The sequence below is a fragment of the Neltuma alba genome, unplaced genomic scaffold (genome assembly GCF_004799145.2).
Source record: "Neltuma alba isolate B1F8T4 unplaced genomic scaffold, ASM479914v2 tig00013353_pilon, whole genome shotgun sequence".
NCBI classification, from domain to species: Eukaryota; Viridiplantae; Streptophyta; class Magnoliopsida; order Fabales; family Fabaceae; genus Neltuma; species Neltuma alba.
The window spans coordinates 181,107-196,869 of NW_021637619.1; the positions used below are offsets into that span (position 1 = coordinate 181,107).

Genomic DNA, 15,763 nt, shown 5'->3' on the forward strand with positions numbered 1-15,763 from the left:
TCAAACTCAAAACTTTATCTAAAGGTGACATTATTACCACTAAGGCAGTTAGCCATTGTTTTGAGTCATTCCTTAAAGCCACTAATTATTAAATATTAGGATGCATATCTAGCCCGTATTCTTTATAAATAGTAAAATTGGCCAAAATATTTAATCAAGTGATTGTGAGTTTAGATGTCAACCCTGGACATGTAGTAACATAATTGGGAACGGTCTATCGTTTGCCTTTTGTACTCAGAGTAAATTAAAGAACACTCCAATGAAGCATCAATACTTCAAATTGTTTGATGTATTGGTATTGTATTATACCAGATAATCATACACCACAGTACTTTATACTATTTTTAGTCCTTAATATAAAAGTTAATTGGAGATTTAATTTAATCTTAAATATAAGACATAAATCCACCTCATTTCACATATTTGTCCTTTTTTTCTTCAAAGTAATCCTTATACTGATTGCATGTGTTAAAGAATTTATATTAAATGATACTACCTCCGGTTCTAATTATAAGAGTTAGTTGACTAATTTGAAAAAATTAAGAAAATAAGTTAAGTTAGTTATTTGTAATAAATAGATGTTATCTTTCCTAAGATATCCTTGCTAATCAAGTGTATTGGCTAGAACTACCATTATTAGAAGGACTATCTTGGAAAAAATGCATAAATATGAGAGACAAAGTGGATTGGAGTCTTATAATTAGGACCAAAATAAAAGTCAAATGAAATCTTATATTAAGGACCTGAGGTAGTAGTTTCAATACACATGATTGATAATGATATTGTAGGAAAGACAACACCTATTTATTATAAATAATTAATTTTCTTAATATTCATACAGTTATAGGATCAAGGGAGCAGATACATACTATTGAAATTGAAATACTTTTTTAAGAAAAAATTTAAAATTTTTTATACATGTCGGATACTCCTAGAATCTTAGTGGATACTTCAAGACATTTTTATACAGAAATTAAATTCTGCTAAAGATTATGATGTTTTTTTTTTTGGCCTGAGCTAAAGATTATGATGTTAAAGCTTTTCATTTTATATATGAGGGAAAAGAATAAGCGGAAATGCATGGAATTAGCTGGCAAAAAGGGGGATGCACGGAATTACTTTGATGGCGCTAGAAAATTTTAGAATACTATTATGTTTGCTTGCGTATGACGTCAAGCAAGGGAAGATGGTTTTAAAATAACTTATAAGCACAATTCATATAACAAAACTTCTCTCGTATATTTATCTTGTATTTCATAAATCACGATTAAAAAGTTATTTATAAACTATTTCAAAAGGCTCCAAAAAAAGATTGATATTACCTCCATTTTTTTAATTGAAGAACTAGATAACTAACTTACAAATATTAAGAAAATTAGTCAATTTTATTATTTATAATAAATGTGCCTTGATTTTTTAAACTATCATTTTTAATTATATACTCCTCCTGTTCTAAATATAAGATCTATTTTGTAGTGAAAATTATACTACGAAATAGGTTACCTTAAGAAATAGATCTTATATTTACGACTAAAGGAATATATTTGAATTGCTTTTTGATAGGAACTCCTTAAGAATATTTTGGGGGAAAATTATAAATTTAAGAAACAAAATAAATTGAGATTTTATATTTAGGATCAAATTTAAACTCCCAACTTGTTCTTATATTAAATTATGTATTTTTTGGTATTCAGTAGTAACAAAGGACTATATTCTAGTCTACATTTGTTTGAATTCCAACTATATTTTTTGTTTGCTTTATAAATTTTTTCATGAATATATAAACGCATCCTAGAAGTATCGTATCTTATACTCTTTAAGAAATGAAAATGTCGACCTGTTGAATATACATACATCCATACATATGTTTATATGTACATCACTGTATATGCATCTGATTCATATATGGCATTTGTGTATCAGAAGTAAATATGCACCTTGATTGTGTCTCCCCAAAATAGGAAGAAAAATTAGTTTAATGTTACTCATATGGATTTTGATGATAATATAAGAGGAATTCTTGAGTACACCACCTCATCTATGCTCTAGCCAATCAGAATATAACAAGTCACCACATTTTAATTTATTAGGTGGCTGCTAGGTCATCTCTAATTGTTAAGATTTTAATTAAAATATAATTATAAGTTAAACTCGGGGCTTTCAACTTGCATCAGAAAATTCCCATAGAAGAACCCTAATCTCTACATTCAATGATGATTGCCCTCTTCCTGGTGACTTGAGACGAAGCTTGAGCTCTTCCTGGTGGGTAAGTTAATATGTGCCTTCCTTTTTCTCTTATTTTTGATCGAACAAGAGGCCATTTATCCTTATCTTCCCCTTCCCGGTGGCTGTCTTATAAATTAGAGACGAAGTTTGAGCTCTGAAGGCTGAAGGTCTCTTGAAGATCCTCTTTTGATTGTGTTTTACTTCGATTTGTTACTGGTAAGCTGTGATTTATTGTTACAAATAAGTAATGAAATCATTTTTGAAGCCCAGAACCCTAACTTAAAATCAATTTTCGGAGCTTTTAAGAACACTTTTACGGTCCCTGTGTCTTTAATTCAAAAGTCTAAACCTTGCAATCACCAGAGCCTCTGTCAATAAAAATCATTTCACTATGATTCTTGAGGCTTCACTGAGATGAGATGTTTGTTATTTGACTTAATTGATAGTGAATTGAGGTACAATAAGACAAATCCTACCTATCATCAACGCATTTGATTCAGTTTATTTATTATTTTTCCAAGTATTTGTATTTTGCCAGTCCAAAATGCTGTTGAATATTTTTAGATTATTGGGGCCTTGAACCAATATCATTGTTTATATCTTCTACAAGGCATCTTCATGGATGGTGAGTTTAACTATATTTGTAATTTCAGCTACCTTGTTTTGTTTATGTTAAATCATTTTACTTATGTTTGTAATAATTTCTATCCAACCTGCACGCATAGATTGTTTTTGATCTCGTACTTCAAGCACATAAATTCCTCTTGCTTTTGAAAATACGAGGTGGGTTGTTCTAAAATATTATATGATGTGGTTGTCATGGTTGTCAAGACTGGTGATAATTTTTTTCAGAAATTTTGTGATGTTTATTTTGTTTCTGACTCTTTGCAGAATTTGTAGGCCTAAATTCCATTTGAGTGAGTTGTCTATGAAGATCATAAAGAAACTTACCTAGCTAGTGTCTGTATGGCTTTCTGGCTTGACAGCCTTTGCTTTTTCATTGTAATTAACAATCAGTGTTAAACCTTCTTTTGGTCACCTCATCAAAATGTGGCATTGGCATTATGGTTTCGTGTAGGTATGAAACTTCAAGGGAGGAGAATTATATGCATCATGGCAAGCTGGGTAGGTGAGAGGAGGACGTGGCCTTGCTGAAATCTTTCATTACAGGAGGCATAATGGCTAACAATGTGATTTTGACGTGGAAAGCTTTTGAGAATTGAAGGGGATAATGACTTTAGTTTGACTTCGATGAGCTTGGTGCTGACTAGTTAGTTCGTTGGTATAGGTTGCCGCTATTTAGTACATGTAACTTGCTGTCCAAAAATGTTTCATGCATGTATGTCATGTTTCAATTAAATTGGTGCAGTAACATGACAGTTGATTGTTTCAATGGAATGCCTTTGTTTTGGTGTTCAGATAGTTGATTCTTCTTCCAAATAGTTATGCCAAAATGCATAACAAAGAGTTCCAAAAGTGAAGGGAATAACTGCGCAGAAATTCATCTCGTGTCAAATCGGGAGAGCAAAGCAACATTTCAATTAATTGAATTAACTTTGTCATGTTACAAAATACATATGATCAACCATACAATGATCTTGAAGGACTAGAACCATGCAATACAGCATTTGCAAAGCAAACCAACCAAATGTGCAGAATCACGTTCATCCCTACTAAAATAGTGAAAACACTAAAATCAATCCTTCACTCCTACAGCAGCTGAGGAGAAGCCTTGAACCATTTCGGTCATTTTTCTCTGTCCATCTCGTCCCATAAAGCAACAATATCATTTGCAGTGCACAAACAATTAAAAAAAAAAAGATCAGCAGCATTGACACAGAATGATGAGGCATTTTCCAAATCATTTTTATAAAGCTTTTTTCCCATATGTTCAAGAATGTGCCATTTGCTGAATTTCACCGAAAGGTCGTAATTTGAGGAATGACCAAACTGAATATCAAAGACTAGAGGTTGGTTATCCATCCTCAACATTTGATTGAATACTAGATCTGTAAAATTATAAAATAATCAAGAAGTTTTAGGTAGAAACAACATAACTTAATAAACTAGTAAATTAAAACAAATATAAACAAATTGAAATCGAAGAAAATAATGGAACAGAATACTGTGGCCTTCCATTGCTAATGAGTTAGAACGCACCATCACTTTTGGTCCAAAAAAAAAAAAGCACCATCGTCGATTCCTCATTCAACTTCACCAGACACTAATGGTCCTAATCTTGTGGCCTTCAATCCTTCAACGACAATATCCTGCGGATAATTTAGGAAGGGATTGGCGTGAGGTTGGATTGGAAAAAGAATAGAGGAGAGGAAGAGAAGGGAACCTTTGGGCTGACGTAGTTGCCGGCAAAGGCGAGGCCGACAACCAATTCCCTAAGTAATCGACGGCGAGTGCGTTGAGCGGCAGAGCTCCATGGACGAAGAAGAGTGTTGGCTACAGCGGCGGAGTTTCACGGACGAAGAAAAGCGTTGGCTGCAGTGTAGAGGTTAGGGTTCTTCGATGGAAATTTTGAAATTTCTTGACGGAAGTTGAAATCGCCGAGTCTTTCCCTGTAATTATTACTACCTCTGCTTCTTAGTACAATCATTTGACTTTTATTTTAATCCTAAATATAATATCTTAATATATTTTATCTCTCATATTTATACATATTTTTTTAAAAAATAGTCCTTTTAATAATGATAGTTCTAATCAATACATTTAATTAGTAAAGATATTTTAAAAAAGACAACACATATTTATTATAAATAACTAATTTAATTTATTTTTTTAATATCTTTAAATTAGTTAAGTAACTTTTATAATTAAGATTGAAAGTAATATTTTAATTGAAACTTATTTACTTAATAATATTGTGAGTTGATATATTGTGATTGGTCAGATCACAAATGAGGCGGTGCAGCAGGTGCATGCAAGAATTTATTGATAATATAATATTGTAAATATTTTTTTACCTATGGTGGTGAATTATTATTTGGAAGAGCGCAGATGTACTCGTCATTGACATTGATGTACTCTCGTACTGGTAGCTTTGCTGCTTTTGGTGGAGATAATCTATCACAAATATATAATCACGTCATTCTCGCTCCCTAGCACTCTTTTTAAAAATAAAAAAATAAAAAATAAAATTTTGATGTAATTATTTCTCTTTTCTTTGAAGAACTCGTCCAAAAACCTTTTTTCTTTAATCAAGATTTACTATCTTACTAAAGTCCTTCTCATCAGTTGGACCCAAAAAAAAAAAAATCCTTCTCATTAGAACATTAAAATTTTATTGCATAAAAATGAATTGCGTACTCCCTCCCTCCCTCCCTCCCTACACACATGTTATTCATAATCAACATAACAATATCATGTTATTATATTTTGGGAAAATCACACACAGGTCTCATAGAAGTCAATTAATTCTGAAAAAGTTCCTCAAAATTCCCAAATGCTTCCTAAGTCCCAAGGGACTTCAGAGCAAAAATTAAAATTGTAAATTACCTACTTGCCCTCACTGATGGAAAAGTTGTGATTGGTTGCTGTGTAGGTTGTGATTGTATGCTGTGCATGTTGTCATTCGGTTGAGTGTGGGTTGTGATTGGCTGCTGTGCATGTTGTGAATGGCTTAAATGTAGGTTGTTATTGGCTGTTGTGTAGGTTGTGATTGTAGCTGTGCATGTTGTTATTCGGTGAAGGCAAGTAGGTAATTCCACAAGTTAAATTTTTTCTCTAAGGTCCTTGGGGACTTAGGAAGCATTTGGGGATTTTTAGGGACCTTTTCAAAATTAATTGTCTTCTATGGGATCTACATGTAATTTTTCCTTATATTTTCTATTTCAGTATGCTCAAATAGATGATACTCCTCCGGTTCTTAATATATGGCCTAATTATTGAGTTAATTTTAGTCTTAAATATAAGACCTATTTATCATATTTATAAATTTTTTCTAAATTATCCTTGTGAATTTTCCTCAACCATAATCAAGTAGAAGAGAGAGAGAGGATATTAAGGAAGATGATTATGATGTTTTATGAAAAACATGTCATATTCCTTATAATTAACTAACTTACCTAACTTCCTTAATCTAATCAAATTAATTAAATAAATCTTATATTAAGGATCAGAGGAGTACTACCAAAATAAGATTTACCAAAAGGTAAGTAACTAGCTAGATTCCTCCAATCCTAAATATAAACCTAATTTTATAGTGTAAATTATACTATAAAATGGTTCTTATATTTTGAACTAAAGAAAATAATAAATTAAAATTTATTTAATAAATACTATTTCTGATTTTTTTGGAAAATATTTCTAACTATTTTTAATGAATTAGATTAAGGGGACATTTTTTTGGTGGAAGAAAATTCATGATATTAACTCTTAACTAGTAACTATAAATATAAATGTGATGAGGAAAGGACTCTCTCTCTCTCTCTCTCACCTTAAAAAGATCTGACATGGGGACCAGACACAGTTATTTCAACTCATGAACGTTCAAATGAAGATCACATGAGGCTTATAGATTAAGCCATACACTACAAAAAATTAGATGGAAAAGAAAAGAAAAAGGTCAAAATATTATAGTGTGAAAAAGTTTCAAATAAATATATCACAATACGAGGATCCTATACAGGTGCTGAAAGTGACATTAGCAAGTCCATGTTTACTCTGTTACCCTGAAAAAGACAATAATAGTGGGGTGACAACTAACATCTATCACCTAATTAATTAATTATAACAAACATGATTTGATTTTCTTAAAATACTCATATGTAATATTAAATTATATGTTAATGTATAAGTTAAATAAATTGATTTAAAAAATTGATAAATATTTTTTGATTGTTTTTCTGATTTTTACATTTTTATATTTTTTTTAATCCTTTATCTTATGAATCTTCATATTTTGTTATTTTCATACCTCATTTATTCATTTTATCTAAATGTGGGAGAGTGGGATGGGAGAGAGAAAGGGGAAAAAAAATAAAAAGTAAGAGACAGGACAGGAAAAAAAGAGGAAGGAATGGGAAAGTCATTCACCAAGTGAATGATTTTAGCTTTTAAACTTAACAAAAAAAGTTAATATTAAGTTAAAATCTAAGAACAACTTCTTCACAAATTTAGAATTATTTTTTTGCATGAACGATTTCAAGTGTAACATTTTAATGAATACTTTTTATTTTATAAGATTTGGGTTTTTTTTTTTACTATTTGCAATATATAGGTAAATTTGCCTTACTTAAGTCCTATTAATGATGGGACTTTATTAAAAACAAGTTTTATTATTAGAGTCTTCTAAGTCTAAAATGAAATTAAAATAGAAAGCAAAATGATGATGTTAGCTAATAACAAATAACAGAAATTAAGAAGAAATTAAATCTGAACCATTCAAATTCATATTTAAATGGTACAAATATGATGCCTTAAATGTAATAGTTCTTGTATATATTGAGAATTGGAGGAAGTATTAAATTTTTTATGCAATCCTTGACTAATAACTACCATTCTCTTTAGTATTTATACATTTAAAAAAAATGCATTTGAATGAGAGATAAAGATAAAAATAATTACCATGATAATTTTGTAATAATTTCTCATGAATAAATTGGAAAATTTGCCTTCTCATGATATTCTTCTAATACTACACCATCTTCATGTCTCGGATCTTTGTTTATTTGGTTGTGAAGAAGAGGAATCTTTACTACATATTTTTTTTGTTAACTGCCCTTTTTCTCCGATTGTTTGTTTTGGGATATTGTCTGTCAAAATTTCTTATGATTTCTTTGATAATTTGAGATCTTGGATTAAGATCACTTTGAACAACCCATGTCAAGGTAGTCACTTGAAATTACTCATCAGATTATATGTCTACTCAACATGATCTGAAATAATTCCTTTCATGCTTAACTGGGAAAAAAAACGAGGAAAAGGCATAAACCAAAGTTCTCGTAGTTAACAAGCTTACCTTTACTTTCCCTTTATAAAACTAAGCTAGAAAGATTTATGACGGCCAACTGTGTAAAACGGGAAATAGAAGAAAATGTAATAGAAGTGGTGGCTACAGGGAACACATCAACTTGCCCATAAAAGGAAAAGGCGCATATATCAATTTCCTTTGAAATGCCATTAACGTGGGAACCACCAAAGCTGAGAAGATAAAAGGAGGACAACAGCTAGAAGCCTACAATATTCAAGAAATCTCTTACAATCTTCATGTAGGGTTCCCTGTTTTCATGAGCTCCAGCTTAACTCTTCTTCTTTCTGAAAATGCTTTATCAATTGTTTTCTTATTTGCCCCAGTAACTTGGTAGTTCGAGGTTCTTGGCCAAAAACATTTTTTTTTCTGGCTTTCCATTTTTCACATCCTTAAAGACGGATGAATTTCCCTTCACCCAATTTGGTTGCCGAGTTTGAAATTCTCATATAGTTCTACATATCTTTCCTTTGGAATTGTTTTTAATTATTTCTTCTTTCAAGATCACTAATCTTTCTAGTTTAATTTATTTAACAGCAAAAGCATTATCCTTTTCTCTCTTCTCCCCCGATTTTCATATTCGATATGTCAGTTCTTGGAGGGATTCTCTCTCGTGTGAAACCCACTGGATTTACTGTCTGTATAGCCTCTCTATTGTTCAGTTCAAGTACAGTTTTCCACCCAATTCAACTTTGCTGTGTGCGTGCGTGTTGGATTTTTCACTTTATAATTTACCGTATATAATAACCTCGCATTACTATGATTCTGAGAAGGAGAAGGGAAATGACGAGAAGGAAGATACAGATAAAGAAAATTGACTGTATAATAGCAGACAAGTGACTTTCTCAAAGAGAAGGAAAGGTCTCTTCAAGAAGGCACAGGAACTCTCGACTCTTTGTGATGCTGAGATTGCCCTCTTAGTCTTCTCTTCTACTGGCAAGCTCTTTGATTATGCTAGCTCAAGGTTCTTATATATCATATTATCAGTCTCAATTTCTCATACATACATACATAAACAAGCATTTCTATAGGTGTGAGAGAGAGAGAGAGATTTACATGATATCACAGTGGTCGATTTAAGAATGAAATATGAAACTGCACAAGTGCACAGCTCATTATCATTAACTATCTATATTTAAACTCATATTATCTCATTCTCTGTAGTCTATTAAACTAGCTAGCCAGCTTGGCAGTTGATAAACACTAGTTGGAATCTATATAATTCTTGTTGCATTTGTAACCTTAAAGATTATTATATGTGTATGTTTCAGTACTTCTGTTTCTGTTGGTAATTAATAACTTAAAAGGTCAACCAATGAGAAAGTAACTTCATAGACTTGAAGTAACGGAATCATGATTGATATCCACAGTTGAAGGTTCTGAGTTTTCCCATTGGGATTCTGAAAGAATTTCGTTACTCCATACAATTTGACATAAAACTATGCTTGATTGATCTGATCAGATCTTTTCCACTGATTGATTTTGAAGGGAAATAGAAAGTCACTCAAACGAGTTACTATTTCTGTTGTTTCAGTATGCAGCGGGTAATTGAAAGGTACGATAAACATTCTGCTGTTCAAAGACTAGGCCAATCATATGCTAATCTACAGGTAATCAATATATTAATATCAATCACACAGCATGACTTATCTCAAGTTTTGTGTCAATGCACATAGCTCCTTTTAATTAACTTGATTCCTTTTCTTTTCTTTTTTGGTTAACATACTTGACTTCTTTTCTGGTTAATTACTCTCAAATTGTGACTCACACACGCGTGGGCGCACAAATGGTTTCTTGTTTAATTCATTATGGAATTCGACAACTAAATATCTGAGGAAGTACTTACCGTTTGACTCATTGAAGAAATTAAGCTGTACCGTTTGACTCTTTGTCTTGTTCATACTTCATGGATTCCTTTGAATAGGGGCCAATCTTATGCATATTCCATAATATGCATTAACAGTAAGTGATCAGGCTGCATTGCCCTACAGAAAACCCTAGGTCTTGAATTAACTCCATAGGAGAACTGAAAAGATGGGAGAATTACTTCGAGGGATGACATAATATTGAAATCAATTTATGATAACATATGAAGGAATGGAAAATCATGGAAGGTTAATCCTTTTTTCTGAAATATGTACAAGCTTGGAGGTGATGAGAATAAGCTGCACAAGGTAGTAGCAGAAAGGACTCGTGGATTGAGGTACGCAACTTTAATTCATACCTACCATGAATAAATGTTGAGAAGATTATGTTAATGAGACACATGACTTGCACTAAATTCTAAAGGCAATTGAATGGGGAAGAACTTCAAGAATGCACACTTGAAGAATTGCAGAAACTAGAGGAAAGACTTCAAAGAGGCTTGTCTCGAGTTTCAAAAACAAAGGTTTTTATTTGGTCCTTTTTATGCTTGACCCTTGATCCTCTGAAGTTTGGGCTTTCTAAAATTTGTGAAGTTCTATGCAAAATACTATCACTGTCCGTCTCATAATGTTAATCACGTTTTGGAAGATTTGGGATACTCAAAATGTAAGTCATATTTCATAGAATGTAGTGAGCATTAAATGTTTTCCTTCCAAATTTGCCCCCTATTTATGAGAGACACTAAGAGAGATATGACTGATATGAGAGTACAGTTTAATAAGGGTTATTTTGGAATGTTCAAGTAATTTTTGAAAGGTACAAGATGTCTAATTAACTTTAACCAACTTTACTGGTTTGCATAAAGTAGTTCAAAGTGACTTGCATTTTGGGACAGAAAGAGTAAGATTTTGTTTTATAGATTTTGTATTTTACATGCAAAGAAATTAAAATGTATTATTCTAGTATTTTGCATAGAATTTTTTGAACTGTGAGGGCTTCTTTGATTGGATTCTTAGAACCCCAATTCCTAATAATCTCAATTGCATTGTTAATGTGTTTGGTTTGGTTTTTGTTGTATGAATCCTGATTCTATGGGTAGTCTAATTATCACACTACTGGGAGGATGATTCTCCATAAAAATGTGATCAATCCTGATTCCCAAATGCTAGAATCACACTATTTTTAATACCCTTTACCCGAGAAACCATAATGGGGGGGATTTTGGTTCATTTGATTTTAATTTATTTTTATTTAATCGAATATAAAACATAAAATTCTTCCATCATTTTCAGTATCATACCTGCTGAATTTATGGTTATTAACATTCGATTCCATTTTTCGTGCTTTCCATGGATCAAACGGGCCCCGAGGTTCAGCCCAAAAAAAGAAAACAGCCCAAAAAGCAAATATTTCTTTATCTTATAAATTTGTCAGAGGCCACCAACTTCTTTATCTATTGCATCTTTTCTTTTCTTTACTATCATTTAATGCTCTATGACAAGATTTAGTATATTTCTTTAAACCTTCTACTTTGCTGGTGTAGAATCTACCTGATGTGTGCATTTTCAGCTATAAGACACTGTTTTGGTACTTATCAAACTTCTTTATTTTTACATTTTTAAAGTGATATGCCTTTACCGTGCATAGAAAAAATCTAATTTAATTAGTGATTAAAACTGTTAGTTAATTTTCATCCTGACAACAAATTGGCTTGTTTTCTTCCTTGTCCGATTAGCTATATGAGTTGTGATTTTGTGTAGTTATTGCGTTCAAGATTTTGAGTTTGACATGTTTACTATGATTATTGTTTCAGGATGAAAGATTCATGAAACCCATCAACGCACTAAAGAGAAAGGTAGATACAAAACCAAACTTAGAATGTTAGGATCTGCTATTTATGCATATGCAAGATATTATTCATCTGCAGATTTGGCCTTTCATCAACTGGTCATGTTCACTTAATTCCTCGTATACAAGCAATTAATATCGGTGTGTGGAAATCTCATTGTATATAATCTATACATCCAGAAGCAGGGAAAACTTTTATGTCAATCACACAAAAGTTTACTCAATACATTAAATCACTTAAAACATAGTTCCAAACATAAAAATGAGTCTTTCAGAGCAGGTATAATTAGAGAAAACAAAATGATTGAAGAGCATCAATTAGAAACTACTCGACTTTACATCTTTATTCTATCTCTGTAATAGCAATTAGGTCAATTCATTCCTCACTTTTTCCCATTTAGTGATTAGCCCCATAAAGAAAAACCACAAGTGTGACGACATAATAAAGAGATGAGAAGATCATTCTTTTTTCTTTTTTTTAAATATAGTAGTCTCTATCTTCTGACACAAGACAAGATCTGAATCTTCTAAATGTGAGGGTCTCACACTTGACAGTTAATGTATGTTAAAGGGATAAAAAGAAGATTGCCCAGGAGGACTAACTCTCTCAATTGGCTAGACGGTTTTACTTATAGAGAAATGGGAGAAGTTTCATGTCTTAAAAAGAATATAATACAAAGCGTCACTTGAGTTTTCACTTGAATGATCAGTTCTATGTGAATCCCTTTCTGAATACATATATTCCAAGAGATTTGATGCTCGTTCTTTTCTTCACATGACACTTCAATTTGAAACTAGCCCATGAGAAGATTCATATCCACATTCTAACAAACTTGTGTATGTGATTTCACTATCATAGATACTACATTTGGTTCTTAATATAAGACTCAATTAACTAATTTGAAGAGATTAAGAAAATTACTAAATTATTTTAAACTATTTATATTTATCATTTTTCTCCCAACTAATTTCCCTCACTTATAAATTGTTATATAATCTAATGATACCCATAAGTATTTTAGAGAGATCATATAACATATACTATAATTAAATAATTTAGTAACTTTCTTAATTTCTCTAAATTAGTCAACTGGGTCTTATATTAAAGGCTTGAAATAGTATGATGGATTTCAAGAAAATATCCAAGCTACATTTTGCTGCATATTTTATGACACTAACGATGTTCTACGCTCACGGTTCCTTTACTACATTGTTTGGCTTTCATGTACAGGGAATCCAACTCATGGAAGAAAATCGAACATTGAAGCAGGTGATCAAAGATTTATATTCTTGTCTTATTATAAAGTATTGCCTTTCTTCTCAAATGTTGAGAATTGAAAATCTCATAACACAAACACACACTTACAGAGACTTGCACGTGAACGAGGCCAGTCTTCTGACTCCATCGTCATTTGCAGTTCATCTGACAATCCTCCTCAAGACGCTGATAGTTTGATGCATCTCTCAGGCTGGGGTAATTAACTAGATTATCTAGCTACTGATACATGTTTATATATTAGACAGCTTTTGTTTAATGTAATTTGAACTATGTGCATTTGATGTTTGGTGGTTTGGATTGAATATGGACTCTGCAGTCTTTTAGCATTTGTAGGAAGATTTCAATTCTTTAAAATAATTCCGATCAATTTTCGAGTGGGATACTTCCTAAGAAGCATACAGTCCATTCATTCTGTGAAATTAGGGGGGAAAAAAGGATACAACATTATGTTTTCTACCTTGGTTGGGACTGATTTTTATGTGGCCATTAGTTCATTCTTCATATCACTAATATGAGTTTGGCCTTCTGTGTATTGCAGGTTGTCTTTATTCAAATAGAAACATATAAATGTTTATTCATCAGAGAGTTGTATATTACTGGTGGCTGATTCCTTCACTTTAGATGCCAACACGAGAGGCAGGAAGCTGTTCAAATGCTGAGGTGAGAGGGAGAGAGTGTTTGAACTTTGAATTGGGACCCTTAGATTAGGAGGAATAGGGATGCCATGTTAAAATGGCAATATAGTCCTCTAAGGTATCTTAGGACCTGCTATTAATCTTAACATTTTTTGTGACCTTAGGTGAATAAATTCTACTCCTTGGGATGTGTGTGTAATTTTCCCTTCTTAATTTGCTTCGTATATATTATGTCATCAGGTAAAGGGATAAATTTACTTATTATAATATTAAAGAAGAGCACCAATACCATAATAGAATGTCAGGGCCAAAAATACCCATGATGATTCAAAAAGGGGCCTAAAATGTCATTACTATGAATGCTGACTATTTAGAAAGAATACTTTGACTCAAACTAGTGACGTGGAGGTAGATGTGGCGAAATAATATTTAAGTTAGACAAAAAAATAACAAGTATCTCCATGATTGTCGTCTTCCCACCATCAAAGCAACAGTATATCATCATCACTGTTGTTCGCCATTTAGTTTAACTCTAAGTGCACGAGTCGCTAGTAGTATAAAAAATATCGTTCTCTTAGAGGTTAGGGCCAGACAAGTTAAAAATCACAATTGTGTTTATGATTAGGTTAAGTGAAATTAATGTGTAAATGAAGTTGTCTCAGAAAGGTACTTTGAAAATAAAGCTTAAAATCGAAGCTAAAAACTTAACTTTGAGACAAATAAGAATCTAGGATTATTTCTCACTATTGTATTTCATAAAACTTGATTAAAAACTTCTCATTTAGTGTTTTAATGATAAGTTAAGTCAGTCTAAGGTTCACAAATGTTAATTAAGCTTTCTCAAGTCAAAACCAAATTTTGTAATCTTAATAAACCTTCACAATCTCTTGCTTTTGTTGACAACATTACACTTTGAAAATCAAAATCTTTTTTTGACCAATGCTAGATTAATAGATATATCTCTATTCTATCAACAAACCATCCATTTAATAGAATAAACTTTCAATGTAGCAGGTTTTTACCCAAGATCAAAGATCAATTTAACTTTTTCAAGTTTCAACCAATTAAACAAATCACTTCAAGTGGTGGCCAATTACAAGAAAGCACTAAACTCAAGGTAAAAACAAAATAACATTATCATTAATATTAAAGAAAGAGTTAAAATAAGTTTTAATCCATACAATAGATCAAAATAATCTTAGATTGACTAGAAAAATGAGAAATGAAACTCCAAATCTCCTTCAAACTTCAAGCTCAAAGCTCCTAAGCTTTAAAACCTCTAAATCCTAGCAAAGAACTCTTCTAAACATGTGTCCTTACCACCTCAGCGATGATCGCCATGTGTCATTGTCATCTCACCTCTGCCTACCACACGTCACCACCTCATAATTCCTCCTCAAAGTGACTTCTCCATGACTCGAACCCGAGACCTCATCTGTGGGCGCATACGGCTTTACCAGTTGAGCTGCAATGAGCCTATTGACTTACTATGCAAAATTATATATATATAAAATATTTTTTTACACAAACAATATTATATACATATATATTATTAAAAACTAAAAATAAACTATATGATAATTTTTATCATAGCTATTTTAATGACAAAATATTTTTTAAATATTTTTTTACTATTTATATTATAATGTTTTATTTTAAAAATATTTTTAATATAATTTTAATTTCCAATGAAACTAATTTTGAATTTTAAATCATAAATAATTTTTTCTTAAAATTTATTTTTTAATTAACATTGATAAGATATCCAATTTAATTATAATTATTATATTATATTATCTATATATGTTTTATATATTTGATGAAAACCATTTATAGTTAGCAAAAAAATCTAGTTATTTAAAAAATAACTACTATAATAAAATCTAATCAATTATTCTATTAAAAAATTAAATGATTTGAATAGATGAT

At 31.3% G+C, this 15,763-nt stretch overlaps 1 protein-coding gene across 1 annotated transcript in view; it reads left to right on the plus strand.

Moving 5' to 3' along the window:
* The window catches only part of LOC114736648 (MADS-box protein SVP-like), a 34,131-nt gene that overhangs the window by 10,432 nt on the left and 7,936 nt on the right, over positions 1-15,763 (plus strand). Inside the window, exons 5-8 of the mRNA XM_028924524.1 lie at positions 10,496-10,595; positions 11,886-11,927; positions 13,152-13,190; positions 13,289-13,394. Of these exons, the coding sequence (XP_028780357.1) occupies positions 10,496-10,595; positions 11,886-11,927; positions 13,152-13,190; positions 13,289-13,394 (287 nt within the window). The remainder of the gene's footprint in view (positions 1-10,495; positions 10,596-11,885; positions 11,928-13,151; positions 13,191-13,288; positions 13,395-15,763) is intronic.